Here is a 16426-nt window from a genome sequence, read left to right on the forward strand (position 1 = left end):
GTTGTCCTATATTCAGCTTTTATATGACAGAGGCATCCTTTCATACTCAGGTTCAGTCTCCTTTTATGTTACTACTTTTGCTACATTAGCCATAAAGAAATGTCAAACTGGGGTTCCAAGCTATTACTGTAAACCAACATTACACATAAAAAGAGATTTATCATAGCAGGGAGTGCATTTGGAATCAAGAATTTTCCTAACTAGGACATGGAGCTTTTTTTGTAGTTGTAACTGTGTGATGTGTTCCTAAAAATAATCTGTATTCAGTGGCTCCATTGTTTAGTGGTGAATCAAGAATTTAAATAAAATTACAGGTTTATTAAAAACATGCAGAGGATAATCAGCCATGGGTCTGAAAAGACAAGCATCCTTTTAGCATTTGCCTTGGCTGCTGAGAGAAAGTAGATATTTTTATGTTACTAATAGTGACTGACATCTATTGAAAGGTAAATTACAGTTTATTTGCAAGTTAGAATGGCTTCAAAAGAATATATTATAGTAGCATCAACTTGCAGGTCTTCCTGCTGAGTAAAACTACCATGCAATTAGTCCTTTTTCAGCTACCACTTAAAATAATCACACAATGATAGAAGAATAAAGCCCTTTTAGCCATGTTTTCTACTTTTCAATTACAAAATAATGATGCAATTGGTGTCACTATGCATGACACTACCATCTGCACTGGATTTGGATGTTACAGTCCCAGGTCTGAATGTCAGGGAAAGGCACAGAAACACACACTTTTTGCAAGACCTACCTTGGATTTAAAGATCTGTGCAAGTTTTAGCTCGAATAAATGCACAGTGGGGAGCTGCTGTAAGTGTTTAACCAGAGGGATTCATCCTGTGTGATGTAGTTAGCAAATAATTGTGTATTCAGGATAAATATGTTGTCTGGGGCCCCTTTATATTTAATGATAATGGAAAGGCATGGTGAGAGGGGAGTTTATTCCATCCTCTTATATCTACATCTATCTACATCTCAGCTCACTGGAGGCACTTAACTCTAGACTAGATATTTGCAATTAACTTAAGGGAAATTGTGACTGATCCCGGTGACAGAGTGGCTTGACAGCTGCTTTCAAAATCCATGGGATGTACCCACCTAATTCCTGGCCAAAGAATCATAAGGACAAGATAAGAAATATCTTCTAAAATAATGACAGGGTTTGAACTCGAAGCCACAGGGTGAGCAGGCACACGGTTCCTATTAAAGATGTTTAGGGATTTCCAAGTCATGAAGCTGGGGCTGGAGCAAGCACTTGTGCTTAGACACCAAATGATAATGAGGAGAAAGCAAATTGACCAGCCAAAGTGGCTGGGAGACAGCATTTTACAACTGGTAAGGTAGCAGAAATCCTTGGGGTCTGCATTTAGATGGGACTGGAACAAACCAAGATTCATATCCTGGGAAGAGCACAGAAGCAAGACTGAAAGGACAGGTGAGAATGCAGGTCACACTGCAGGTGACACAGGGAGATGGGACTGGCCAATGGCAAACTGTGTGGAAGGCAATGAGCAGAAACACCCCTGCATGGTCCTTTGGTCCACAGTGCAATTCTTACTGACAAGACGGTCACAGAAGAGCCTTTTGCTTGCGGTGTTCAGAAGAGTGAGATAAGGAAAACCAAAACCTACAGCTTTTCATTGGAACTCTTTCGGGTATTTGGCAAGTAGACCCCAGAAAATTTAATTCTTTGTGTTTGTTTACCTATTGGGTCAGTCCTAGTTAGGCTTCTCTTCATGAGGATGGGAACATCAGGATCAAAAGAGAAATTAATAAACGCAAAGTAAGTGTTTAGAAGAGTATGATGTCCAGACACTAACCAAGTGGCCCTAGAGCCCTTTCTTGGAGATGATGGATTCTGATTTTGGATGTACCTCAGTGCCACCACGCACTGTTATTTCAGCCTGATACCTGGAAAAATGAGAATTGGTTTTCTGGTATCTTTGCTATGATCTTAACTGTAAGATGCTGCATCAACCCCTTGCAGCAATGATCACCTCCAATACTCTTCTGAAGCTTTCCATGAAGAGAGTACTCCTGGAGCACGAGATGCCTCTGTTTTCCAACACAAGGAGGAAATGAGTGACCCTTGTTGCCATCAGCAGTCAAGTGACAAGAGGACGGTTCAGTTCCCCCAGGTCCAGTGAGCAAGGGAGATCCAACCTGTTCTTCCTCCCCTTTTTGCTCACAGTATCTACACAGGCAGTCTTCCAAGGAACTTGGGCAATTAAATCACTTCCTTCCAAAAAGCTTGGACGGTTAAATGAATTCACTCATTTAAAGTCTCTCCTCTTCAACAGTGTGGTTTAGCGGACTCACAGGCCCAGGGCTGCACATTGCAACTGCTCCCATCCCATCCCTGCAGCAGCTGGACGGACACCATGGTGAAAGAGGTCAGTGTTCACCACACCTACAGGTTCATTTGAGCTAAACTTCTGCAGTGAGGCGGGCGATGGAAGCCCTGACGTGCAGCTGACCGATGATCTGAGCTGCGATGGTCTTCCCTAGAAATCCTTCCACCTGCTGCTCCTTCTCTTCCTCTTCGTCAGACCATCTGTGGCGCAAGCTGAGATCATCACTGTCTCTGAGAAGGAACTCCTAAGGGCCCTGGTGTGTGGCCAGGCTGAAGCTGAGGAGACACAACCGCTCTGTGAAATCGAACCGCGTGCTAGGGTTAACCAGCTCTGAGGATCTTCCGTGCCTCACGCCGTGCCGGGTACCTAACGCACGTCATGTACCTGCGGATCCCGGGCTTCTCCTCCCGTCCGTGCCACCTTCCCGCCTCACCCCCGGGCTCGGGAAGGACCTGCACGCGGCAAACCAAACTTCAGCATGCTCGAGCCCTGCCCCATCTCTGCGGAGACAGAGGGGAGAGGCCTCCGGCAGGCACGCGGCAGCGCCGGGAGTGCGGCTGTGGTTCCTACCTGATCTGCTCTGCCTCTCGACTCTGCTGTGCCGACAGATTCCCGAGGGACTTCGATTCTGCAGCTCAAGAATGGGAGCAGCAGAATCTTCAGCAACAGATAGAGGGGAGAGCTGCCTAGTCATGCCTCTGTGTCTGCTGGGGCAGTTGCCTCCTGGCTTGCATTGGATGACAGATGATCGTGAGGCACCTGAGAAGAAAGAGTTTGCATCAGTTTTGTCTGGAAAGTCCCTGGAGGAACGCGGGGCTTTCAAACAGGCTGGCAGTGAAATGCATACAAAAGGAAGTGCACGGCAAAAATGCAGGTTTCAGCTCTGCTCTGGATAAAGCAAATAAGTGAGTAAATAGATATTTAACTCTCTCCCCCCTTACAGATAAAAAGGTGCTGCATGGAAACCAGTCTTCCCCCTGAAGAAATGAGAGCCCCATGCTGCAGTGTATTCTCGGCCCCACGGCTCCATCCACAGGGCCTGCACAGTCAAAGGAATTTGTACTCACGTGGGCCCCTTCCTGAGCACTGACACTGAATCAGGCCAGAGGAGAGGTCACCATTCCCTCCCAGGGTGGGAAGGAGCGCTGAGGAACCCTGCTTCCCTCAGTGCTGGGAGCCTCTATAGAGGAGAGCGTCCTTTTTCCACCCTCCAGAATGGTCCTGGAGACTCTTGTATGGAATGAAGCCACAGTCACTCACAGGTCTTTTGGATGAAGATTTCTGCTATGGGATTGAAGATGCCAATTTTAGGCGTTTGCAAACACCAAATCAGAATCTCCACATCTTCAGAGAAGTTGCTTTCTCTTCCTCTGCTACATGAAGGCAACTCCAAGATGAGACATTTCACATGGAGGCTGGACAGAGGCATGAGGTGGCAGAGAACACACAGGTCCCAGAAATACCAGTGGCACCAGATGAAAAATTTTCCATTGAGTAGGACACCATATTTAATGAGTAAGAGTGTGAAGGGCTGGACTAAGAATCAGGAATCAACAGCAAGGAGAGGAGTGCTGGAATCCATCAGTGTGACTGGCTATTGATTGCACGTGGACTTCCGAATTTACTGAAGGTGTCTCTGTAAGAGGTCAACACATGAGCAGCACAAGAGAGTCTTCTCCTCCAGCAGACAGTCAGGATGACAGGCCATTCTGGCAGATATGTTCATGGCCAGCTGAGATCACCCACTGCTTGTCTTGAAGCTGCTACTTCAACTGGTGACCATCTCACCTAAACACGTGGAAGATACCCGTACCCAGAGCAGCCACTGACCTTGCGGTGACTTGGAAGGATTTAATATGATAATCCCAACTACTTCATACAGAAAAGAATACAAAAACAGACACAAACCCCATGCATGAGGTGCAAAATGTGCAGCAACTGTGGCAGAAATCCCAGAGGGGAACATTCTTTGTTGCAACATGAGCCATTCCAGTGCACTTTGAGCAAAACCAACTAACACTTGAAAGTATATTCGAAAGCAAGGGCTGTATCCAAGACTCAGGAATTGAGATTGAGACTCTTGCCAGTGGGTTCATGCAATCTTCCATGGATTTAAACGTCTGTTGGGTTCACTAAGTCTAACAAAGATGTATAAAATACGGAATTATACAAAAACAACGATAAAAAATCATCCCTCAGCCTATTTAGAGCCTGCAAGGTTAATTTTTACCTACCAAGTAGACAAGTGACTGAACCAGCAGCTGACCCCCTCCAGAGGATCTTTCTCAAGATGCTCTTCCCTTTCTTCTCTGTCCATTATGTGGGAACTCTGACTCAAGGGGAGCACCCAAGCTTAGATTCCAACTGATGATAAAGTCCTACAAACCCAATCGATGCAGTAAACAACCCACACTCTATGACAGCAGACCCACAAACCCACTTTGAAAAATTAAGACCTACATGATGAGAAGTAAGCTAAGCACTGTGTTGCTTCTCCTCAATTTTTGATGAGTGTTACTTTCTAAAGAGCTTTCTAGAGCCTACCGGATGTTTTCAGGCCTTCAAAAAGCTGTTCATCTTCACAAATTCACTTTTTAATGGAGAAAATAATGATCTAGCAGCCACACAACTCCCTGCATGACTTTGTTCCACTAATTTCAAAACTCCAAGAGCGATCTCTCTCACTGGTCAAACAAGACTAACATCACGTACTTTGTAAGACTTAGTAAACATCTTGCAAGTTACTCTTGCAAGTTACACCTTCATTTGTCATCCAAAAATTAGTCCCAGGCTCCATGAGGTAAAGCCAATCACTACTTTTGGGGCAAAAGTTCAAAAAGGCATTTTTGATTTTTCAGGTCCACATCTTAAAAAGGTTTTATTTTCAAGAGGTGTTTGCCGGCTGCCTGTCCTTGGAGAAGAAGCCACCAAGGTGGCTGACTCCAAATCACTCATCATTTTGATATTCATCATTTAAAGAGATTTCATTATGCTGAAAGACACATGTCTCAATTCAGATTCATTTCAGAACAAGAGTCATACAATACTCAGCAGAAGTCTGGCAGGTGACATGCAACCAAAATTTGATGGAAGCCTATTTTTCTTCATGTGCAAAAAGAGCTCTGGGTTATTTGTATCTGTACAAGAGATAAGCATGAATCTTTTCCTGTGCACTGACAAACCTGGCAGGTGAGACCAAAACTGTAATTCAAGAGATTGCATTAAATCGAAAGTCACTGCTTGATTTACTGAACTCTTCTTCTCTTATACCTGAAGCAATCAGACAGTGCAGCCATTTATCAATATTTCATTGTTACAGCTAGAAAGCCTGGGACACCTAATGCTGTTCAATCTGAACATATTTTAAGGATAGCTGTTGATAGGAGAGGTGAGGAGATAAATGCTGGGCTCACTTTCCAAACTTGGAGCCAGCAGCAGGGATGACAAATCACCATTTGCACAGCTGAGCAGTGAAACCTCCCAGGTGAGCAGTGTTGTCCCATGGGAGAAGGAAGGGAAGGCAGAAGGCAGAGCTCATGGAACTCACTCTACAACTCTCAACTATCGAGCAAGTATCTGCTAAGACCCTCCAAACTTGGAGGGATCACGAGCAGAATTTTCCACTGAACTTCCAAACACTGAATAATAGAATCGTAGAGTGGTCTGGGTTAGAAAGGAACTTAAGATCATCCAGTTCCAACCCCCTGCCATGGACAGGGGCATCTTCCACCTGACCAGGGTGCTCAGAGCCTCGTCCAAGCCGGCCCAGAACAACCTACCTTGGATTTAAAGACCTGTGTAAGTTTTAGCCCCAGTAAATGCACCCTGAGCAGAGATGTCAACATGGGGTGGGACTTCTTACACAGTTTGTGACTTTAGCAGGGATGAATCACAGGCTGGGAATGAAACTACATTCTGGGCATCATTTGCTGTCTTAAGAGAATACTACTGGAAGGGACTGGGAAAAACAAATAAGAAAAACCTTGCCAGAATCTCCAATCTTGCTGCTAGAAGTGTTCCTTGGAGGCTGTAACTGAGTGTCAAAGCATGACTCTGCCAATGGGATTGACCAAAAAGGAAAGAAAGATACGGGAATTACCTCACATTATTGTATCCAGCACATCTTAATGCGCCAAATCCACCTGGATTATTTTTCATTATTGGATAAAATCAAATCCATGCTCTTTCCCATTTTTTTATGATTACTTTTAGTTGCTCAATCTGTTTCAGCAGATCTGTTTCCTCACCCTGCAAATGTAGATGCTTTATAGCTTAAGAAGTAAGGCCATTTCTCTGCACATGGAGACCAAAGGGGAACCAGCCAGGGGAACACATGGCTTTCCACATGACTCTAACAAAGTCTGTCCCCATCTTGCATTAATTATTATATACATATCCCAGTGTACTTTGATTTAGCAAGGTAATCACGCTTGTGACTAACCTAAATCACACGATTAATATCACTCAAGTCCAGCCTTTCCATGTTCTTTAACACCACTGTGAGTCCCATCTGGGGGAGGAGGAGACTCCCATCTGCTGCTGCCATCGTGTCCACTCCAGCCAGGAAGAAGAAGCTGGTCCTCAGAAGCATTTTCACCAACCACCTGTAAACAATGCACAGCTCCCTTGCCTCTCTGAAAGATGCAATACATGACTTGTGGCTTTGGGCTCATGTACAGGTTTCCAGATGCAGCTCACACAGTGAGAAAATGCACCATTTTTTTAGCTAGAAAAATCCCTTTGCTATATTGTGGGGGGCTTGGGGAGAAGGATTATGCTCTGAGGTTCCAAATCAACTCTCTTCCAATCATCTTCAAGTATATGGCATCTTTAGCATGTGACAGGCAGAGCTTGGAATACAAAGAACCAACCCATGCAATTTCATTTGGACAATGTTTCTGGTCTCACAGTTGCTACTAAAAGCAGATCTTGGAATATCCTGAGTTGGAAGGGACCTGCAATGATCATGGAGTCCAAGTCCTGGCCTTGCACAGGACAGCCCCAGGAATCACACCACGTGCTTGAGAGCACTGTCCCAATGCTCCTTGAGCTCTGTCAGGCTTGGTGCTGTAACCACTTCCCAACCACTCTCCGCGTGAAGAACCTTTTCCAAATATCCAACCTGAACCTCCCCTGACACAGCTTGACACAGTTCCCTCTGGTCCTGGATCAAATGGATTGCCAGTTAAATAATCAATGCAACACAAAAATGCAGTCCTGGAACTAAATTCTATGATCAGATCACCTTAGGATTGATTGTGTCCTTTTCTTCTCTTTTTTATCCAACTTCCCTAATGGAATTTTAAAACCTCTCAAACAGGTAACTCAATTCCCTTCCAAAAGCCATCTGTGCATTCACGACACTGCATTACTGACACAAAGTGCTGGCTCATTTAGAGACAGCAACATCTGGCTTGATGGGATGCGCCAAAATACATTATCTTTATTTGATTACACAATGAAATCGATGGTTAAATAGGCGATGGAAATGAGCTGAACAATTCCTGCGTGTTATATTCCCAAAGCCCTGCAGAGAACTGGTCACCTCCGGCTACCACCATAGTCAGGAGAGAGAGCAGCTCTGCCAAAAGGCTACTCAAGGCACCTACAATCTGCCTTCTACTCATTCAGTATTAAAATAGACTTATTTTACTGTGTCCTCAAAATACAAGCTTCTGATCTATCACTGTTTCTGCACTGACAACAGGATGCCTCCATTGCACTGCCACAGAAACAATCGCTGGGCTTTGACAGATGGATGGAGGTAAGAGAGGGTCTGGTGTGGTGTGGAAAATACGTCAGTCGAATGTTTCTGCTAAATTGGGTCCCAAAGAAAGAATTGCCAACGTTCCTTCTTGTGGAGGCTGTTAAGCCATAAAGTAATGCAAGCACTCTCTGCTGGAGAGAAAGCAACCCTTAGGCTCGAGCTTGCTGCAATTCCCCTAAGGAAGAAACCTTGGCAGACAGCTCCCATTGTCATGGTGAGCAAACACGTTACACCCCGACAGGCTTTGTGGCAATTATGTAAATCTTTTGTACCCCATTGGCCTTTCCCTTTTGCTCCTCCCCTGAACCTTCAGTTGATTGGCCCTGAAGTTTTATCCCACCCCCTGCCTTTCTTATATAAACCCCTGTTTCCTCAGGCTCCCCAAGTTCTTTGTCCCTGGACCCCTCTGAGGACGAAGCCGAATAAAGGCTCCTAAGGAAATTCCAAGCAAAGCCTCCATCCCCTTCTTCTGCATTTCCCCAAAAAGATTGCTGCTCACAACTGAGCTGAAATCACTCAGCAGCAGTGGACGTGCCTGTGCCACCAGGATGTCCTTTTCAGGAGGCTTCCCAGGAAGGCCCGGCACTCCAGCCATCCTTTTACCCTGCAGTGGTACCTGCAGGAGCAAGCACCCACCCTGGTCACAGACTCGCTCACGCCCCACGAGCCCAGTGCTCCCACAGCCTGTCCACAAGCTCCCCTGGAGCAGCCACGACCCCATTGGGAGGGCTAGAAGCTCTCACGGTGAAATTCTGCTCTTACTGATGCACAGCAAGGAGAAGGTGATGCGAGTTTTGCGGCCAGGAAAATATTGGATGCACACAGAAGGGGGGTTGAGTGGTGCTGCTGTTGGGAGGGGTGAAGAGAGCCACTTCCGTCCATTTTACAACAAAACCTCATTAGGTTGGATTAGCCACGGCTTTAATTGGATTGTTTGCTACTGTTAGCACACAGCTGGGAGCAGAATATGCAACACCATCAATCCTCAGTGACTTAGGTCCATAGCTTATTTTAATCAGCCACTGTCTGTAAAATCAAATTCTGCCCTTCACTGCATTGGTGCAAACCCACTGCACGCCAGTACAACCAGCCCAGCGGTCTGGGCACACACACATTGACAAACTCCTCAACTTTTAATGTGTTCAGAAGCAGCAATTTGACCAGGGATGTGAAGTCATGATTACATTTTACTAAAGCCAAGTAAAATCAAGAAAACAAGCACACACACTTTGCTGGCAGCATGCTACACAAGTTTGAGAAATAAGCATCTGTCGTTCAGTGAAGAAAGTTCCTTTCAGCGTGTCTCAAGCATTTGGAGATAATGTTCTCCATTTAAACACTGCAATGGTCTCTGTATATTAGTAATGCACAGATGTCTGCTCAGAGTGATGCCTTGTTAACTTATTATTTGCTTGTTCTGGAAGTTTTTATGCTTGAAGGGGATGAGAAGGTTACAATTTTTTTTTTTTTTTTTTTTTTTTTTTTTTTTTTTTTTGTCCTAGGGAAAAGATTTGCAGATTATAATGAAAAACAAATGACTCACTGGTGGCGTACAACACTTCTCTTGTACTATGATTAACTACTGTCAAGAGCAGAAAGCAGAAAAAGTAGTTATTTTTGTTGTGGTTTACTAGTGACATCCATCAGCAATTTCTGCCAATTATCTCTTCAGTGTCTGTACACAGCCCTCACTCCAGATCAGCAGACAGCAACTTTGCTTACAACCAGGAATCTCAACAACTTCCACGTGTTCTCCCATCCTTGCAATAAAATTAGCAAAGAGAACTTAAATTTTATGTCCTGTAGTTCACTTAGTGCCTGTTCAAGGGATGTGCCACTCTACATCCTAGAACCTAATAACCCTCGCATAGGAGCAGTTCCAGCCTATTTGTAAGGGAAGAGAATTCAAGTTAGACAGTAAAAAAAACTCCCAAAACCCAGACCTGTATCTCCTTGGGTTTTTTAAGTGGGAAATAGTTGCTAAGTAAGTTGCACAAAGGCATCTCCTCACACATCCCCAGACCCCCACAGTTGACGGCTTGTCTCTGAGATGGGGCTTCCCTTACTAATTCCTCCAAGTTTGATGCCTCTGCATGCAACCCTGATAAATGCAAGCCTCCAAATGCATCTTTCTGCACATCAGCCACACGCTCTTGTGCTGAAGAACCTGCTCTGAGATGGAAGCCCTTGTGCCAACCAGCAAATGTGCTGTGCATGGTCTGCACCCAGAGCTCTGTCCTAAAGCCTCTGACCAAGGACAGCAGCACAACGTGGATTCAGGCTGCAAGAACCCTGGTGCGCAGTACCTGCAGCTATTCAAAAACAATAAAAAGAAAAAAGACCTTAGCAGGAAGGATGTGAACATGCTTCTGGGTGTAGGCAAGCTGTGGACTGCCTTTTCCAGAGCTCTGAGTGTAAACCCACTCCAGAGGACTTCTCAAGTTCTAATTTTCTGAAGTAAGTGGCTCCTGTTTGTATTGCTCTGGATCAAGGCCTTTCCTCAAAATATAAAAAACCCCAATTACTAGAAAAAACCCAAATTCCTGTTCAAATCTTTGTTCCATCTACATTTTATTGAAAGTATAGTTTAAAACGCAGAAGTATTTTTTTCCCATTTCAGCATAACTCAAACAAGCGTCTCACTGCCTTTTTTTAAGCATGGACAAGGAATTTCATTGTTTTGATACCAAAAATAACGCACCAGCACCAGTGTGGGAGTACCAGAACATATCTTGGGAAAGAGGCTTATTTGGGAACACCTGTAGTAGAACTGGCAGCTGGAATATGCATTTTGAAACACAGTGGCTACTCATATTTGAAAGCTACTGAGCCTGACAGCATACTTAGAGTTTGAAGGAATGTAGAAGGGAGTGCTGCAAATGAAGGATGATTTTTTTATGTTGAAATCCAAACTTCTACAACACAAAATGAACTACCAAAAAAGAATTTAGAATATCCACTTGGAGCAGAATGTTTTGGACTGAATTCTGCTGTCAGAAAACATTGATGGCCCCTCCATCGAAAAACAAATGCTGTGTTGAAATCTCAGAATTAACCATGACAGCTCTGGAGTGAGAACATACTGACCTCCCATGGGGAGGGGATGGACATCTCCTCCTTCAGCACAGAACTTTTCCCAGGTAAAGAGGGGAACCACATCAGAACTTAAGACCCTTTGTCTCCTTCCAGGACTTTATTTTAAGCTTTTGCTTACATAAACACCCTTCTGAGGCCACCTCAGTGACAACCTCTGAGTGAGACCTTTGGGACTCACACATTCAAGGGGTATCTTCTGCTGCATCAGACTACAGGACTTTTTTCCCCCAGATATACCTGATCCAACACCAATTCAAGCCAATCTCAGGTTCAGACCATCTTCTCACCACTCTGGCACCGACTGAGCAAGATAGACACAAATCATTTGATTCAAAGCTGCACACCATCCCATTAAAAAAAACCCTCTGCCACAAACTTTGTCATGAACTATATCAGATGTGCTTCCGATTGTTTTGTAATTTATACGCTCTACTCTAAACCAAAAGGGTAACAATCTATAAAAAATATCCTCTGAAAATTAATCATGTCATTGCTAGAATTTGGTGACATTTCCAAAAAGAAACAGAGATTCCCAGTTAAACTCTCACTTTTACTCTCACCGCTGTAACTCAAGAGTAGCTTCAAGGAAAGCCATGAGGCTGCTTTGACATGAAGTTGTGAAAGGAATTTACACCCAGGAGAGTCCAGATATCACTCATATGTATTTCATTAATAAATAATTACAATATAGCTTCTACTTTCAAGAATCACTGCAATAAATCCAGGCTGGCTCATGAATCTCTCAAGATCCAAAACAGCAGGAGACACACTGACAGACGGCTCAGCAACACTTTGGATTTGTATTTGTATTTATTTCCTACACAAACTATTGCCTCTCCTGGCTGATGGGTGCCTCCAGGGAGTGATTCATTCCAGCTCTCTCAGATACCCATCTTGGGAGGTGAATCACCTGCTGGAGGTGCCCAGCTCTCCCAGACTTCTCAGTACTTACCAAGGCTTATATTTAGATGGATGTGGATGAGTCCAAGCCTGGCTGCCTCAGACTCAGGCCATGGCAGCGCTGCAGAGCACTGAGAACATGCTACAATTTCCTTGCCTGACTTAGAGCCTAATTAAGCACATTTGAGGAAGGGTGGGTTAAAGGAACATTTTCCAGGTAAGCAGCTGGGGCAACAGCAGGGATTTATCACTGTAATGCTATGTTTTGCAATCCCAGGAGGTTATTTCCACCTGTTTTCTCCGTGGCCCTTGAGGTAATAGCTCCAACAGGTCTCATCCCTGCCTTTCCACGATGGCATTTTTGGGATAGGTTTCCTCCATGCAGTGTCCATGCCACACACCTGGCCGATGTTGGGGAGTGAGGGATGGCCAGGCTGAGGTGAAGACACGTTCTCGAAAGGATTTGGTGGCTGTGGCGCCAGCCTGGCTCACACCTCACATCCTCCCACTCATCCACGTGCCAGCCCTTCTGGGCAGCTGTCTCTGCCCCATGTCCTTCCACATGAGCAGCACTTTTGACCATTTATCTCCGAGCCCTGGGTGAAACCTCCCTACCAAAGGAGTCCTCTTGCCTAGATTTCACTCCACTCTCCAGGAGTCAGCAGCTCCTGTGGTTTTATCCAGAGGTATCTAGGAAGCCACAAACCTCAACTGTGGGAAACCTGCCCACACAGAGCACACTGCTCCCCTGCTCTCCTCCCAGCACACAGGCCCACAGCTTAAGTTGTTCTGGAATCTCTTCCAAGTGCCCTCCCATGCTTGGGAAAGAACGGGGGGACAGATGCAGTGCTTTTGGGAAGCTGGCTGCCCCAACCCATTAGGATTCTTTGGGAATTCATGCTAAAATCTTTGCTGATCTGTAAAAACCAGCTGCACGCACATTTAATGTATGGGTCCAGCATTAATTCAGCTTGGCCAGGTCCATCCCGAGCAAGAACCTTTTCATTTGCAGCCTGTTGGATATGACAAGTGCTGTCATGTACTCACTTCCAGTCTACTGCCCTTCCTTCCTGTGAAGACTGGATTTTCCCTCCCTCAGGAACCCAGGCAGTGCAGTTTTGACACTGCTGCTGCAGCCCAGCATGGGCAGAATGTTAAGACAGGTCTAACAGAGACACCTGGCAGCAGCTGGACAAGTGAGGCTGAAGGCAACCACAGCTCATCTTAGACCCCTGTGAGGCAGGGACAATCTTTAATCCTCTGCATTCCCCACCAGGCGTGACACGAGCCTGGTCTGAGCCCTCAGGAAATAAAAAGCAGCAAATCACCCCATTTTACCAGCACAGCCAGCTCACCTGGCCGTAACGCCGCTCCTAAAAAAGCAGGTGATGGCATGAATTACAATATCACACATCCTAAAGCCTGGTGCTGTGCACCACCAATAAAGCAGTCAGCTCCTCCAACTTTCCTTAAGGCGTTTTCCCCGCAAGGAAGAAACACCAGGTAGCTACAAAGCCTTGCAGAATTCTAAATATCACGCACACAATTCTGAAAAAAACAACACAAACTACCGCCTGGTCGATCAAACCCCAGCCCTGTTTGTAATTGAAGGCAGCCTGAGCCAGGTAGATCGAAGAACTGGAAGTCACGCTCTGCTGACCAGCGCTGGACCGTGGCTCTTGCTTTGTTTTGCTCCTGGATGAATTCAAACTCACAAAAAGGAATTACATTTTCATCGCTGGTTGGCTGAAGCAGAGACAGCGCACACACCTTGCAGTGTTACAGCTCCAGTGCCCTCACCACACACACCTGGTGGGAAAACAGCTCATTTCTGGCACAACAAGCAACTTTGGGAAGCTCTTAAAAACATCTGACGCTGAGGATTGTAAACTCAAACGGTGCAGTTAAAGCCTGAGATTTCTACAGACATTTAAGTCAACAACTCAAATCTGAGTATCAGGAGTATTTTTAAGAAAGCTTTCTCTTTTGACCTCTGATTTATACAGCATGCACACCTCTTGTAAATTTTCAGCAGACTTTTATTTGTTTCACAATCAGGGCAGTCAAATCTCCTGCTGGACAACATCATCACATTCCCAGTGACTCTAAAGCATGACGTGAAGTTGATGGGCACTCTTAAAGGAACAAGGCTCTCATGTCTGATAAAGAGCAAACAAAGAAGTCCTAATTTCTATCTTGTGGTTTTTCTGCATTAAAAAATTACTTAAGACTTGACACTTCTGAAAATGAGGGGCAAAAAAGAAGTTTAAAGGGACAACTGCTATACTGAGCTGATAGACAGCAAGCACAAAAAAGAGTTGGTGCTTCTGTCTGTCAGCAAAAACAAAAAATCTAGAGCAACACAGTAAAATACTCCAGAAAAGCCAATAACATTACATGGATCTAATTTCACACAATTTTAAAAGTCAGAATAGAAGTACAACTTTAGCCGTTGTTCACCTTTCAACATCAGCTTCTTCACCAGGAATCATTCACACAGCAGTTGAACACAGGCAACAGAAATTTAACTGCCACTTATCCCAGATGATATTAAAGTGCTAAAAATACCATCTGAGCATTACTTTAAAAATACAGACACACACATGCACACAACATTCCTGTTACTCTGCACGGAACAGAACAAAAGGAGCACGCAGAGTGAACTCCTGCCTAGGACGAGATATACAGGGGGAAAAAAAAGCATTTACCGGCTGGCACAGGCGAATTTAATTCTGAAACACTGTAAGATGGTAGCGGTGCCACTCTTGCCGAATGTTTCTTCATCCTCTGGAATTGCTCTCCTACTCAGGCACTCACTCTGGCTTTAGTCTGCATCGCCCCTGGTCCCGAGTACTACAGCAAACACGGGGCTATGGCTGGTGGCTGGATGTTGTTCTGGAGATGCTGCAGGAGCCTACGAGTACTGATTTGCTGTTTCCCTGGGAAACCATTTGCAACACGTTCAAGCAAAGCTTGACCTCTGCCAACACTTCTCTTTCATTCAATTGTTGAGCGCGGCAGATAAAATATAAATATATCAGCGGCGGCGGCGCCTTGCGAACTCGAAACGGTGGCAGCCCCTTTGCAGGAAATTGGGATTTCACATCAAATCTCTGCGCTGTGCTGGCAACGCAGACGGGAGATTTCTCAGACAACTGCAAGGACATTATGCAGTGCAATTTTCTGGTTCCTTACACTGTGACAATATACGGATGATTATAGTAATTATTTTAAGTAAACTTTGAATAATGGGACTCCTATAGAGCTGCTAAATCAGGAATGCCTTGGGCAAAAGAACAGGTGACATCCAGGTCTGTGTCTGATAATAAGGCAGTGGTATTGCAGGAGGCTCTTCTAACATCCTACAAAAATTGTCACAACCCAGATAGATATAGAAACACACACACACACGTATATATGTATATATATATATATTCTATGGCTCGTCTACATTTGTTCCTCATTTCCCTTGAGACAGCCAGGACATCTTTTGTCCCTCTTTCCCTGACATCTTCTCTCTCCTCTACTTCCTTATTATTACTCGTACTATTTTTGCAAGTTGTTCACTTGGAGCAACGGAGAGGTTTCACTGAACAAACAGGTGTCAACCCACACAACTTCTGGAACTCTTACAAGATCCCATCCCCTTGTGAAACCAGCACTGTGCTGGGAGCTTCCTTTGCCAGGAAGTGTTTACTGACACCTCTGAAGAGCCCTGGCTCCTGAGCTCTTCACCAAGAGATCAACTATCGAGTCTTATCCAAGAATTTGTAGGGAGGAATCTTTACCATTTACAGTCAAGGTGTTTGCTACAGAGACAATGGGAAATAAAAAGGGAATGACCAGAAAGGCAGCTTAGATCTACCAGAATCTGCTGGCAAAGTTGCAGAATTCTTAAGGGCACTAGTATAGACCTTTTATCTATAGTCTTTGTGCCTTTGACAGCAGCTGAGAGTGGAGATTCTTGGCCCAGGGCTTGGTCCTTCTTTCCCCACTACTCCACCAAAGAGGGAAAAGCCACTGGCTGTAGGGAAGGCCAAAGTGGTTTGAAAAAGATGAAGAATCACTGGGATAGAATTTTCCATCTTGGGCTTCCTCAGGCACAGTGCTGGAATCTCACAGATTTTACACAGTAACGTGTTGTGCTTGGGGTACCTGTGCAAGGACTGATCCCCTCCCTAACCCTCAAGGAGGAGAGGAGAGGAAGCAGAGTTCCATCTGGATCATCCTCTGGATGCAGCCATAGGAGAGGCCGGCACATGGGGAGAACTGTCCTGTGGTATCCTCACAGAAGAGGCAGCCT

General features: G+C 45.0%; 1 protein-coding gene across 3 annotated transcripts in view; it reads right to left on the reverse strand.

Moving 5' to 3' along the window:
- SLC35F4 (solute carrier family 35 member F4) overlaps positions 1–16426 on the reverse strand; it is a 110787-nt gene that overhangs the window by 18056 nt on the left and 76305 nt on the right. Inside the window, exons 1-2 of one of the 3 annotated variants that reach the window (XM_040068673.2) lie at positions 14832–14957; positions 2931–3119 (exon numbers count right to left, since the gene is read on the reverse strand). The exons of 1 other annotated variant lie outside the window; for it this stretch is intronic. In XM_040068673.2, the coding sequence (XP_039924607.1) occupies positions 2931–3119; positions 14832–14907 (265 nt within the window). In that variant the 5' untranslated portion in view covers positions 14908–14957. Of the gene's footprint in view, positions 1–2930; positions 3120–14831; positions 14958–16426 lie in introns of those variants that run through there. One more of the 3 variants, XM_040068672.2, reaches the window with a different exon arrangement.

This window comes from Hirundo rustica, chromosome 6 (assembly GCF_015227805.2).
Source record: "Hirundo rustica isolate bHirRus1 chromosome 6, bHirRus1.pri.v3, whole genome shotgun sequence".
In the NCBI taxonomy this organism is placed as follows: Eukaryota; Metazoa; Chordata; class Aves; order Passeriformes; family Hirundinidae; genus Hirundo; species Hirundo rustica.